Source organism: Psittacula echo, assembly GCF_963264785.1.
Source record: "Psittacula echo genome assembly, chromosome: 5".
Taxonomy (NCBI): Eukaryota; Metazoa; Chordata; class Aves; order Psittaciformes; family Psittacidae; genus Psittacula; species Psittacula echo.
This window is the reverse complement of record NC_137739.1, coordinates 49,033,960-49,048,683: the sequence shown is the minus strand read 5'-3', so window position 1 is coordinate 49,048,683 and position 14,724 is coordinate 49,033,960. Positions and strand designations below refer to the sequence as shown.

Genomic DNA, 14,724 nt, shown 5'->3' with positions numbered 1-14,724 from the left:
GGGGGGAAGTAGACTGCGTGGTTCTAATTTACAGCCGGGGCTTAAACCACGACATAAGGTCAATGAGCTATCTTTTCATTAGGAAGTGATTTGAGCCTAATCATTCACAAAATTTACAATCTACCTCACCTTTTTCTCTAGTAGGGGTGACTTCTGAAAAACACCTGCTTCATGAAAACATATTAGTGCTATCAACATCTGCTGGCTTGGGTGGCTGTCTGCAGGGTGCCAGAAGTCCAAGTGATAGCAGCCCTCCCATCTGAATGGGAAGCACACAGCTCCCAAATCAGTTTCACCAATGTCACTCAACTGTGAAGACCCATAAAATTAAAAAGAATAATTTCAGTCACTACTCCAGTGAATATTACATTCCAGCACTATTACATTGTGCTTTGGTGTTATCCAAAATTAAGCATATAGCAACTTTTGTTCTGCAGAAAATCAGGGAACTGGGTTTTAAAGTTTGCAAGAAAACTGTCCTCCAAGCTGAAGACTATTTTGGCACATTCCAGATGAAGACTATCTTTCAAATTGTAGAAAAAATGAATCATTCTCTTTACCAAACCATATGGTTACTTATGGCAAAATCTATGGAGTTTTAACCGTGATTTAAGAATGAAATTCCAATTTGGCCTACAGTTAATAATTGTAAAATAAAGTCTATTTGCATATCAGGGCTGTGCCTGTGTGACACACAGTGCACTTAGTCGCAACATTCCTGGGTGGCCCAGGAACTCCCCAGCTAGTCTCTGCACAGAAGAGAAAATAGCCTAATTGGGAACAACAGACCAACTTGAGGAGAGGCTGCCTTCCACCTTCACAACAAATTGCTTCACTAATTATTCCAGGGGGTGTGAGACCTTCCGATGGTCACAGAGATGTCAGCAGGCAGCTGTTGCTGAGCTAAGAGCAATAGACAGACATTACTGTACACTTCAAAGTGCTGACTGATTTCCTGAGTGGACAATATTGTCATACCAGGTATCAGAATTAACTAGAACAAGAGTTTGGGGAGTTCTACCAGTTTAAGCTGAAGATGCCAGACAAGGATGCTTGTAATAGAAACTTGTATTATTGTCCTGTCCAAGATATCCTCATGGAAGTATTACCTTATGCAAACAATCTAGTAAGTTCATGACGTAGGTTTCTTGTGGCATTTTGGGTTTTTTATTATTATTTGTAATAAACTTTTTCAGTATCTGTGTGACACCATTTCTCAAGATGTCACAAATGTAGAAAAGCAAGGCTGAATGAGGAGCCTTTAAAATTCCTTTATCAAAAATTTACATTGGGACCTTAAAATGACAGTCAAGAATTTTACATACTGAAAAATTTGGAGCATGTTCACAACTTTGTCCTTGTCTCCTCTGCAATACTTTTCCCAGGCAATAATTAAGGGAACAAATATATTTTTCTGTTTTCCTGTTCCCATATTTTCTTTTCTTAGATTCTGACATCAGAGATTTAATTCATGAATGCAAAATATTCTCTCTTTATGGCACTAATTTTGTTATTGCAACAAACATATTTCCAAGAAAACAATATCACAGGTGGTGAAATTGATAATTTGTGCCAAAGGCTAAGGTCTTGTCTTTACTAATAAAAATACTAATCTACACTGAGTTTTCACTCCTTCTATGACCAGAAAATCTGCACCAGTGAAGAATCATAGTTATCAGGTTTGCTAGCATAGATGCAGAATATCAAAAAGAACCAACACATTTTCTTTGTTTTACAGGTTAGTTTCCTACCTGTATCTCTACTATGAACACGTAAGTCTGGAATCTAAACTTGCAAAGTACTAAGACTCCTTTACTTCAACAAATCTCAGGTAAGCCTGACAGCATATATAACCTGACTGGCAAAAGAAGAAAATGAGTACTGTAAGTACCCTCACAAAGACTTTGATTGCCACTGTCTTGCAATGCTCAACCAAAAGAAATCTTAACATTGAGCTTAATGTGAATTGAAGTTCATATCCTTCTGTTTAAACACAGATTAGGATTTCTGACAGACAAATGCCACTGAAAAGCTGACAATCTAATTAATACAAGTAACTATCTTCCCCACTATAAAAAACGCTTTGTATTTTAATAGTTCAATTCTGCTGAATAGATGTGAATATGATAGCATATGCTTTGTGAAATCCAAAAAGAAAAGTCACAGTTACTTTTTTTCAGGTTGTACAATCATTTTTTCACTGGCAATATATGCCATAAAAATTATTATAATATCATCAAATGGAAAATGAACTGTTCTTTAGACATTTTACTTCTTTACAAAACTAAAAAAAAACCCCATCTTGTTTCATAACACAGACATCCTGAAACATACAAAGATTTTCTTGCCCCAAAGATAGGCAGATAAACAGAATACAGCTGGGAGCCAAAGTACTTACAAGAGAAAGTGAAGTTGTACAGGTGCCTACATACTCATTTATTCTGACCACCTCTAGCAATGAAGCAGTTGCCTCTGGGCTACTACTCCACGTTCCAGCCTGACAGACGCTTTTGGCTTCACCTCCCACAGAACCACAAGAACCACAAGGCAAAGTTGGAAGTCATTTGCCTGCAAAACAGCTACTCTGCTCCTTCCCAAAGAGGAAGGGAAAAAAGAAACTGACTGTGACAAAGACTCAGCCTCATGATTGCCCTGTTCCTGCAATACATTTCATCCAGTCAAGAGTGAAAAACGCAATCCTACTCATACAAACTTATCTCTCCAAAAGTTTCATGTTGCAGAGTAAAAGGAAAACAAATTGAGATGACCAGTGCCTTTTCTGAGGTCTGATCTTACAACGTGCTCTGTGTCTTCAGAGCACCTGCAAACATAATGGGATTCATGGGACCAAATGTTTGCAGTACAAGGCAAAAATCCAAACTCTGTCACAACATCCAAAATCTGTAAAATAAAATGAAAATGCAGGGTCTTCATCTTTGTACTGCATTTGATAGACTACCACAATGGGCTCTTAATCTAGTGGCTGTTCGCAGGCACTACCACAACAGAAACATTTAAGAACAAAAGACATGGAAGAGTTTTCTGTATAACTGAAATTCTGAAGACAGTTTTCAGTTTGTCTCTAATTGTATATGTTGTTAATGTATACTTAATTAATTTATTAACAGTCACTCCAGTATTACGGTAGGGATTGTGATGCCATTATTTCCTGTAATGCATCATGTGACTTCCTGGGACTGTCGAATAATTTCCCACCATCAGATTATCAGAGACTTGGAAATGAGACTGAGCTTTGAGGGTTGACGCTCTGTGTAGGTTCAGGTAATGCACTGTCTTATCTGGCTGGATTGTCCAGGTCATTAGTTCGGAATAGTGTTATCACTAGGTTTTCTTCTAATTGATACTGGCAAGAACCTAAGAATTTGGCAGAGAGAGGGAATTTCCTAGATTAGTTTTCCATTCTTGTTTTTCCTTTTTACCAGATAGCTTACCTACGAAGATACCCACCCATCAAACTGTTTACATTGATCTCTATTTTCTACCTATAGCGTAAAATTTTGCTTTTAAGAAGTTAATGCCCGGTTTAATTCAGGTCTTTGTTTCACTTCCTCATAAACAGGAACAGCTCTCTGAAGAACTCGGTGAAAGTCTCAAAAGGTTTATCAAGCATTTCTCAATCTCAATAGCCTCTAAAATACTCAGGAGTTTTCTACTTCCACCCAATGTTTTCACTTTTTGCACAAAGACAAGGTTAGTAACAGTTGTATTAATTATACAATAGAAATGCACATCAAGTAAAATGATTGAAATATTTATTTGAAATACTTTAAATGACTCTGTACTATGCTAAACCTGTGGGAGAGATATGATGATTTCTTACCAGTAAGAGTTTTGTTAATGTTACAATGTAGTAAAAATCCCAGGATGATCAGCATTAAAAGTGTTATCCTTTCTCTTTTTGCTATTGTCATTTTCTTGCAGTTTTGGAGATTATTTCTGAATTGCAATGTAATTCTGGCTTTTAATATTGTTTTTATAAAGCTACCACTATTGATTTCAAATACAGAAAACATTTTGCTGGTATTTTCATTAAAATAAACTGCAATGCTGCAGAACTTACATTAAAATACAGATGCACACTAGTAATTAAAAAATAATAATCAAATAAAAAGCACACCAGAACACTTCAATTATTTATAGTAATCATCAAATAATCTCATCCTACCAAGTGTGTCTCCAGGTACAGTTTAAGGCTGTCTGTCTCTGCTTTAGGAGGAGTCCAATTCTCTGTTGTTTCCATGGCTTCATTTAACCAGTGAATGAATTCATCCAGCTTGCTTACAAACTCCTTACCAGATAAGAAAAAAGAAAGAACAAGAAAAGCATATTTGTTAGCAAAATGGAAATCTGAAAAATGTATGCTCTTTTTTTTTTTTTTTTTAAAGCCAGGAGAGTACTGTACAGTAAAATTCTGCCTTTTACAAGCATGCAAATCAAAAAAACAAACAGCAAGTGGCTTTCTAGGCAGCATGGTATTTCTGGGGATAATTTAAGGCGGTATTTTGGGACAGGAACATGAGACATCCATTCGACTGTGATGAAATGTAGAAAACTATAAAGTTTTAGAAGATATGAGGAAGATATGTAAAAAGCTCTGTAGAGATTACAATAAAAATTGAGCTGAAGACCTTGCACTGGGCAGACTGGGTATAGCACAAGCACCATTGGTTGAAGAAGTGCTGAATAATGCTGCATGAACAAGGCATACATTGGTAAACTGAGGGAAGAAAATACTTGCTAGAACTCAGGTCTTGTGAATCCTGTTTTGGTTCATAGGATGAGACTCAGAGAGAAGAAATCAAACAGTACGTGAGGCAGAATATATAGCATTTAATAAAAATATTGCTGATTGCATATGAGCCACACAGATGGTGTTCCTGAGAAGACAGGAGCTCCTGCTTCTCAGGAGCACCATTTATTTCAAGATTAGTACCAATTATATTGTCTGATTAAAAATAGTGCCCCTGAATTTACATGATTGAATGGTACTATAGATACATACTGAGTACAGATAATTTTACCAAGGTCTTATCCACTGCAAAGCAAAAGAGTAAATGGAATAAACTGACCGTGATGTTTATAAGCACCCTGAAAATTATCTCTGAAGAGGAATGTCCATCTATTACAAGTATCATAAGACTAGATTAAGTTAGGTCTAATACTTGTTATATTACTAGTTATTAACTATGAACTTCACAGCATGGCAAGAATTTTAATTTCCAGTTGGACAACAACTCAGTATATACCCACTCGGTATCTTACTCTCATTGCTACATTTATGGAATTATTTTTGCTAATTATTAATCCATTCAGATAGCTAAAAGCAAGCTAAGCATAAAACTTTTAAAGATTCCTAAGTGACTTGGGAGCCTAAATCTCCTTCTCCAAAGTGACACATGAAACTGAAATTCTGAACAAGACAGAATCAGGATTTTGAGAAGCTGGCGTACAGCTATGTTGCGCAAAGTGCAATGGTGATAATCCAGACGAAGCAGAGCCACCTTTCCTTCAAAATTCATGGTAGCGGAGTCATCATTATGGCCCAACACCGTGCCATGAAGCAGGGTCGAATAATCAATTCCTGGCTTCCAGGTGCCTTTGAACCAAAGCTAGCCTCTGGCAGGATACTCCAGTGCATACTGCAGGCGTGACAGCACTAACTGAGGCACTCTGAAGACTTTGTTTTAATTATTTTTACTATTTTTACATCAGTCCTCATGAGTCCTCAGGATGAGGAAGCTATTTTCCATCTCTGTTCATGGAATTCACTGTATCTCAAAGCATTACAAGGAAGAAAACTCTAATTTGCATGTTTTGTTGTAGACTGTTTATCAGAACATTCCAGAAAAAGGGAAGAAAGATAGGAAAAACAACCCAGGAAGCATGGTAACTGAGATGACGTGCCTCCACCCTGGGCAAGTAGTGAAGGTAGCTACAACCCCTCTCCCCCAGCAGACCATGCCACAAGGGCTATGTTTCCCACATCAAGCCATGGAACAGAGCAGGGGCAAGATGTTCTCCTGGCTCAGTTGCTTACTTTCTTCAAGCTCGCACTAGAGCATAAAAGATGCCAGACTGGCAGACGAGTGGTAGACATAAGCTGAGGGGGAGAGGAGCAGGAGGAGTAAAGTTCTAGCCCCTCCAATAAATCTCTGCCTGCATTTTAGCAACGTGCTGTCCTTGAGAGACAAGGTGACATGGTAAGCACAAAAAAAATGAAGAAAGGCTCTCTCTTGTATATGCGTCATGTATTTTACTGAGACAGACATGTATAACATCTGCCTACAGTACTTGCTGTCTGTATGCCTTCAAAAGGCTTGCACCAGTATAAAAAGCAACTACTAGCAAGTGAGTTACTTTGACCTCTCACATAACGTGTCTGTGTTTTAAAGTCTTACTTCACACTGGTGCTTAGAAACTCAGCAGGCTGCAGCAGCCTAGCACTCACGTCTAGCCTCACTGATGAGGTGGGCTGTGGGCATAGCAGGCCCCAGCGGGGCACAGGCAACACCTGGGGGCTAGGTTGGGGACCTGGGAAAAAGATAAATAGATACAGCGTCCTACGGAACGGTGATGAGACAAGTTATTTGAGATAAAAGAGGTAATGCTTACAGCACTAGTGCCACAACACCTCAGGATCTGGGCTGGGGACACGGTGGCCAAGGGGAGCCCTATGGCGGAAGGGAGCACTGGTCGCAGACAGCCCCGGTGGGTTTCCTCCCGCCAGGCGCACAAATCTCAATTACCCTCGTATTTTTCAAATGACGGCAATAAAATTTTATTGAAACCATTCAAAAGCGCACATCTGTAGAAACCGAAAACAGCGGAGAGAAAAGGAAAGGAAAGGATGGGATGGGAAGACGGGGCAGCATAGGGCCGCCGGCGGAGGGAGCGCCGCCCGCCCGCCAGCGCGCCGTGGCTGGGCCCACAGCGCCACCTGCCGGCGCCGCACCCGCGGGTCAGGCGGTTGTCGGTGCGAGGACAAGGACAGCGGAGCCCGGCGCCGCCGAACCGCCGGTGGGACGCTCCGCAGCGTCCGGAGCCGCGCTCAAAGGAAAACCGCGGTTACCTCCAATTCTGCGTAAGATTCCGTTATAGCAGCGCGGTTCCTGATTCATTCGTTACCACCTAGTGATGAGAACAACGCCTCGTGCTTGGTGCGGTTCTGTCTCAACAATGCCTATGAGCCCACCCTGTTTATTTTAGGATAGACTTACAGGCCTGATGCCAGTGAGCAGGAAGGAACCACCTTTATTGCCCAGCCACGACCTTCATGACTCATCCCTGCTCTGGAGGCAGCTCCAGGTTGGGAATTGAAACCTGTACAGACATAACCCCCCACAGTGGCTAGGGAGTTACAAACAAGCGATAGTCTTTGCTCTTGATGCTGAACTCTCCCTATTTGCCTTTGACTTTTTATCAAGGCATAGTTATCTACAGGCTTTTAGATCCTGGCCAGCTCTCACCACCAGCTGTAACCAAGACCTGGTACAAACAGTTCCACTCTGCTGATCTTTCTGCCTGTTCTGTTGTGCTTAGAGAAGGAGCATCTGCAGTATCCATGGTCCATGTAGCCCTGTCACAAATATAAATCCACGTCCTTAATCTCTTTAAGTCTCATAACAGAGGGCAAGTCAAAACATAACCTATCTCTGACTGAGGGGCTGCTGCCCTTCTGCAGATTGACCAACACTAAGCCATTTCTGTGTAATCAAGACGGCAGATTTAGTTGGAACAGAACATAATTAATGATGTTCATGTACTCAGGGACACAAATAGCATTACTAGTTGCTTTTCTCACCATCTAGCATATTTCCAAGAATACACATTCCAAATAAAAGCTTTAGACAAAATAAGTTCTAAAAAATAAGGAAAAAAATCTCACACAAATCTATTGTGAGACTCTGACAGGGCATTAAACTGTGCTTTGCAAAACCAGATTACAACATAAATTATATCAATACCAAGGAACAGGCTTAAAATGCAATCCTAAATCCAAATCCAGAACTTAGTGAAAGAAATAAATTCACAGGATGACAAATTTTAAGCAATAAAGGATATTTTCCAGTTTTTTTCTTAACTTTATAAAATCCCCATGTAACCACTTTACATCCCTTTCTAGACACTTCTTACCTTTCTGCTTTTTTAGTTTGAACTTGTAATTTTCATCCTCTAGATTGTTATTTTTCTTTTCCATTCTTAAAGTAGGAAAGTTTCAACAGGTATAAACTTCAGTGGAAGTATGCTGGTTGACACTAGGTAAGGATCTGTTCTAGACTGTACTGGACTTATAATGAAAATAGTGTAAAATCTACCCAACTCATGCCTTGGTAATGGGTAACTAAACTATTGTATTTTTTATCAAAACTTCTTGGAAGTTGAAAATCCATAGTCAGCCACATTGAAGCTAGAAGTTACTGTACAAGAATTCCTCAGAGAGAAAAAAAGGGAGCAGAATTAAAAAGAAACACCAGTACAATCCAGTTTTTTGACCAGCTGGGTTCAGTTTTACAGATGCAATAACTTTGTATTGTGCTAGCAAGCTAGCTGTTACTAAGAAACTCAAGCCCCTAAATGACACAGCATAAAGCTACTCTTATTCTATGCTGCTTAGTACAGAAACAAATGCTTCTGGATTTTTGTTGGATGATTTGTAGCAACTTCTGTGGTAAAGTTTGTAAATAATGGTAAAGCTGTTCCCATACCCCACACAGAACATTTTTAAAGATTCCCTTTTGAAGATTTCAGCTTTCCATTTTGTTTCATGGCAACTCTACAGATTTTTCCTCGGAGGAAGAAGGCAGTTCTAATCTCATATCCCTGAACAACGCTAGAGCAAAAATGACTTCATTTGAAATTTGGCATGTACAAAGTAATTTTTGCAGCCTAATTCTATTTGCTCTGAATGGATAAGAATGAAAAAGGCAAGTAATGGAGAGGGGGGAAAGTTGTAACTCAGTGTGTCTGCTTTGGTGTCTTCTAGAATGAAAATATACTTCATTCAATTGTTCTAGAGAACTAAGGAATGAATTAATTAACTGAAGAATTAAAAGTAAATTTGATGGTATTTAATTAAATAACCCAAGACTTCTTCATTAATGACCAGAACACTAAAATTTTTTGAATCATAAAACATAAGAATTCTTTAATGAGTCACCTAAAAAGGGCAGGGATGAATCAGCTCAGAGGCCAAAGGCATGCATGGGTATCAGGCTGCAGAAGGATGTACCTGGAAGTTTGCCTCCCACCTTTGTTCTGTTAAATATAAGGGCATACAAAAGATACAGATCCCCAGCTGCTGCACACGGCTGCAGGGCTCCCTACACCCAGTACATCTGATGAAAGCCTCTTGGGTTAAGCAGTCTGGTCATTTTTTGGTATGTGGGATAACAGAGCAGGACAACAGCTGTGGTGGTATGCTGCCAGTACAAGAAACCCTGGAGCATGGCGGCAAGGCCTGCAGATGTGGTCAGATGAACAAGTCTCACATACAGTTCATGACATTTAACAGGACTGTGTGTGTTCTGCCTGTCCCAAGTGTGTGTCAGAAAATTTAAATACTTAAAATGAACACAGAAATAGGCAGTCTTAGGCATCCCACGCATTTTGTGTCTGAGTCGATTCCTTTTCCTGTTTGGCTGGATTCTATTTGTATATTCCTCCCTAGTAATGACACCTATTCAGCATACCTCACTGCTAACTACCTGCACCCCACTACTGCTCTTTGGCACAGCCCAAGATGAGCCTGTGTCACCCATCACTCCCTGTGTGTCTCCAGCTTCCACAGTCTCCTCCTGCGCTTTCCCTTTGAACTTCAGAGGCTCACTCCATCTCTGGCCAAAGGCCAACCTCCTTTAGAAATAGACATCAATTAACTTCTCACTTCCTAGTTTGGAGCAGCAGACCTGAGGCTGATGCTTACTGCCACCAAATGAGTCAATCAAAGAAATTTTAGTATCCCTGACCCTAGCTACATGGTCCCCTAGGGTTGGTGGCACAGCCAATTTCGCATGGTCAATAAAGGACAAAGTAGAGCCGAGGAGATACATGGGCTGTCAGCAAAATAACAAGAAGGTGACCAACTTAAAACTTCTGATAATAGCTACAAAACTCATGAAAACAACATAAGTGCTTGTGATACTGTAGAAAGGCTCCAGTCCCTGATGATATCTGTGTATTATTCTCTTTGACTGTCAGGGGTGTTGGTCAGACATATTCTTATTGGATTGCAATTTTCTGAGCAGCACACGATTAAGACCTCCCAGAAAAGCTTTTACCGTCACAGTCATGAAAAAAATGCCTGACTATCAAGCGAGTCACTTAAAATTATGCATAAATAACTCTCAACTAAGCTAACACCACTTCTTGCACTGGAACTTTTAAAGTTTCCTAACTTCATTTCAGTGGTTTAGGTTTAATTTTACTTTTACCTTACAAACTCTCTTTTTTTTTTTTTTTTTGGTCACACAGGGAAGTAAACAGTTCTGGTGGTCAATAATTTTAGCACTTCAAATGATCTCATTTAAACTTTGAAGTTCAGCTTTCATTAATTGAATGGAACAGGAAAGGAGGAAGTTTCCATCTCAGTTGCAGCTATCACTTTGCAAATCCAGCTTTCATTAGACCACATTTAGAATGGCAACAGACTAAAGCCCAGTTCTGCAATTTAAGTTTTAGTCTAAGAGATAGTACATTTGTGGTTACCAAATTTAAAAAAATGAAGCAAAAAAAACCAAAAAACAAACAAAAAAAAAAAAAACAAACAAAAAAACAAACAAAAAAAAATCCATGGAATTTTTACTATATTAACAGACACAACTTTTTTTTGGTACACTAAAATAAGCAGTATCTTAGACTGTTTTAGTATATTTTTGGTGTGAGATTCCTTTAGATGGGGAATTTGGATATTTGCACTGAAACTTGCATTAACATTGCCAAAATTATGCCATAAAACACAGAGGATGCTACCGAACCCAATTAACACCATTATGGACAGTTTTATGACACTCACCCTAGACCAAATTTTGGGTTTTATTTTTTCTGAAAAAAATCCCAGATTTACTGTGCCTACATCACACAAGTAGCAAAATCATTTTAATACCTTTCTGGCTTGTAATTTTAAACTGTGCAGTGTTAACATCACTCAGTTATTAGTCTAACATGTTAATTTAACATGTATGCTGGATTATACTTAAAGGAACTTCAGGTTGTTGCACTTGCAAAAGTACAAAGCCCTTCTAATGGCATGGACTAAGATTAAAATTTGAATAAAAAACACACGCCAAACTATTACATTCAAATGTATTAAAAATCATCTGCAATGGTAGCTAAGAGTGACAGTGGAAAGTCTACTGTATTCCACAAACCTTGGCGTGGAAACACAACACAACAGTGCTTGTTAAATCACTACCCTTGAACTTTTTTCTCTCCACCTTCCCTTTTATTACACAAAGGGAGTTCTCTTCTTAAAAGAATTGGTTATGAGGCTGTGTGCTTAAAAATGAATGTCCAATTTTGTTGCAAGCAGACAGTGTTGTAAAGTTTGTTCCCAATTTACAAAAAGACTGAGTTCACAGAGGGGTCTGTGTACAAGGATGGGCTGGCTCTAAGGGCACTTCTATCACAGAATGCATTAAGAAAACCCTTTGTCTAACCACAAAAGGACTTGCATATTAGTCTCAGGAGGAACACATTCCTGCCCATGGACTTTATTTTCAAAAGGATAAAAGTGTGCTTTCTTCACAGGCAAAGGTAAGTCAAAGAATACAGGTACTCAAGAGGATGAGGCTGCAACAAACTGTCACGGTCAATTTCATTGAAGTTAGACCCAGAGGCAACAATAAAACCATTAGCAGTACAGATGTTGGGGATCCCCAAGGAACCAAGATGCCACAATAGAAAATATTATTTATGTGATATTGCCAAGATTCTGTGGCAGTGACCTCACAGAAACATGCAACTGACCAAACACACCAGTAGGATGGCAATACTTAATATGCAGTTTAGGATACATTCATTTACAAAACACTTCAGAAATATAACTTAGCAGCTTTCTGCTACATAAGTACCACATATACTCAATAACCCCAACCTATGAAAACGTGCAACTTCAATGTTCCCTCCAAACAGGGAAAAGATAATTAAACACTTTTCTTAGTGGACATGCATGTAAAGCCACATCTTCATCTTCTGCTATATAATGTCTAGTTAAGCATTTTTAAGTCTGCTAAATTAAACAAGTCCTTCATGAGTGCCCCTTTAGGCTTTGTACCCAACTACCTACCACACACACAATTAGAAATGACTCCTGAATATATTTTGCCTAATGGACATCTATATAATTGTTCATGATTTATATAGTTACAGAATAGAAAGTGGTAGCACAGGATGGTCACTGGCTCATGACTTTTCCTGGTTTTGAAGTCCCCAGGATGCATTCTGATGCTGGAAAACAAGAAGGATTAATATATAGAAATATAAAGTTATTTCAAGCAAAGTCAGTCAGACATATCTCAAATTCTCAGGGACATTTCACTGGAGAGCTGAGAGTACTTCTAGCCTTGAAACAGTGAGAACAGCAGAGCACAGTTCTTAGAAGCCTTGGGAAACACTATAAATTCACTCAGTTCTAGCTTTATCCCTAAAAGCTGGTGATAGGGTAGTCTTAATTTTTGTGGACCTTTTGGTCCACTACTAAACAGATTTGCTAACATTTCTAAGCACTTTTCCATACTGTGTTCTGACTACAGCAGGACTGGAAGACAAGATTTGTGAGAAGTTCTCAGCTTCCTAAAGCCTTCTAGATAAAAGAGCCAGAACATTAGAGGTAGGATAGGCTTAAACAGCATGATACAGAGAAACATGCAAAGCATTCCTTTTCAATCCATTAAAAACAACTATGTTTAAAGACAGTAAACCTGATTGTGCAATAAAAAGCTCACTGCCTCCATGTGACTGTTGACTTTGTTTCTGCTTCTAGACAAAGAACAGGTTACGCTCATCTGAATATTAAGAAATAATTCCTAAATGTATCTCTGTAGTTGACTTAAGACTTTCTGTGAGGCCACAAACGTAATTCTTTCTTTACCCTATGCCTTTTCTCACCTTGTGCTCAAGGTGAAGGTCTACTTTCTATTTAAAACAACTACAGCAAGGCCTCCACTGCTATTTGAAATGTACAGGATCTAAAAAGGATATTCTTAGTATCAGCAGATTGTGGGGCAAAGATGGATACAGGAAAAGTATGCCAAATGCTTCCTAAACCATGTTGCTGAGACTTATATTCTTAGCAGACAAGCTTCCAACACCACTAGCTAACATTTCCCCCAGCCTTTTTAAGAATCACTGAACACCTAGACCCACAGAAGCAAAATCTATGGGCTGCTGGGGAAAAAAGATCCATGTAGCCCTGAGGCCAAGGCAGCTAAGCATATGAATGTCACACAGCAGCATAGCACAAAGGCCAGTGACGCTGTGACTTTGCATGGGTTCAAGAGTAGAGGGGACTAGTCGAGAGAAGAGAGGGCAAAGGAAAGACTGACTCATCCATCATTTAAAGAATCATCTGGTATGAACTTAACAGCAATGACAATAGTGCCCAGGCATACAAAATGGCTGCTGATCTCTTCTTATACTTAGGAGGCCATGTTTCCTACTGGAGATGTAATGCTAAAACGAGCAAAGACAGATAAATGTTTAGGCCTCCTGCATTCATTCAGGTGAGTACAGAGTTCAGGCTCAGAAAATACGGGGGGCCAGTGCCGTATCTCAAAAGTCGTGTGATATTCAAAGCACTCCTGGGAACCAAGTAAGTAAAAAAAATCAGCATATCCTTCTTTGTATGGAAAACTGTTACATATGCCTTCACATTTTAGATGACAAAACTATTTTTCTTATCTGCCTCCTCAGTTATCATGTGTACTAATTTGAATATTAGGGGGTTTGAGGTGCTATTTCAAATTGTTCACATTCCTTGTCAGACTACAGTGCCATTCAGCAGTGGCAAAGACAGAGCTGCAGCCTGGCCTTGGAGAGAACACACTTGCTGGAGCACAGCCTGCGCAAGCCCTCTCGTGGAAGCAATTTATACTGCCTGAAGTACACCACTGTGCAAGCCAGCTAAAGCATCCTGGCTAACAAATGAAAACAATATTGACAAAAACCCCACCACTCCTACACGAGTAAGTTCTATTGCCACTGGGTTATGCAGACAGAGATACATTGGTTAAAGAAGTATTTTCAGATGTTCTAATCAGAAGTGATGGCTAGAAGTAGGTATTTACTTACAGGCTTTTGTCAGAAAACCTCTTCAGTGTAAACCTGTATTCACAAGTTTCTAGCACTCCTCCCTACTCTGCGTAAAATTTTAAGGTTACTGGGAAAAAGTGTCCAAGGAAACAGCATTGAATCTATGGAGTGAAGAGTATAACCAGTAGAAATGGAAAACACAGGAGTTAAAGGTTACCAATAGCTTCAAAAAACGACACAGACAGGAAGAACAGACAATAAAGAAATGGGCATAAATAGGGAGGAAAATAGAGGAGGAAGAAATACAAGCAAAGGACAAGACAGTTCTTTTTGTTAATTTAAAAAAAAAAAAAGTTCTTTGGGTCATTGGGAATAAAACAGGCAGGCAAAAGATCTTGGAGTTAATAGCAGAACAGTCAGCAACTGTCACGTTGTGAGTGAGCTGTGCAATGGACA

The 14,724-nt window shown here is 39.3% G+C and overlaps 1 protein-coding gene across 2 annotated transcripts in view; it reads right to left on the bottom strand.

Moving 5' to 3' along the window:
• Positions 1 to 14,724, bottom strand: part of AKAP6 (A-kinase anchoring protein 6) — a gene marked incomplete at its 5' end in the record, with an annotated part of 232,019 nt that overhangs the window by 153,635 nt on the left and 63,660 nt on the right. For both annotated transcript variants that reach the window (XM_080617231.1, XM_080617230.1), the window contains one exon: positions 4,187 to 4,309. In XM_080617231.1, coding sequence (XP_080473357.1) covers positions 4,187 to 4,309 — 123 coding nt within the window. The remainder of the gene's footprint in view (positions 1 to 4,186; positions 4,310 to 14,724) is intronic.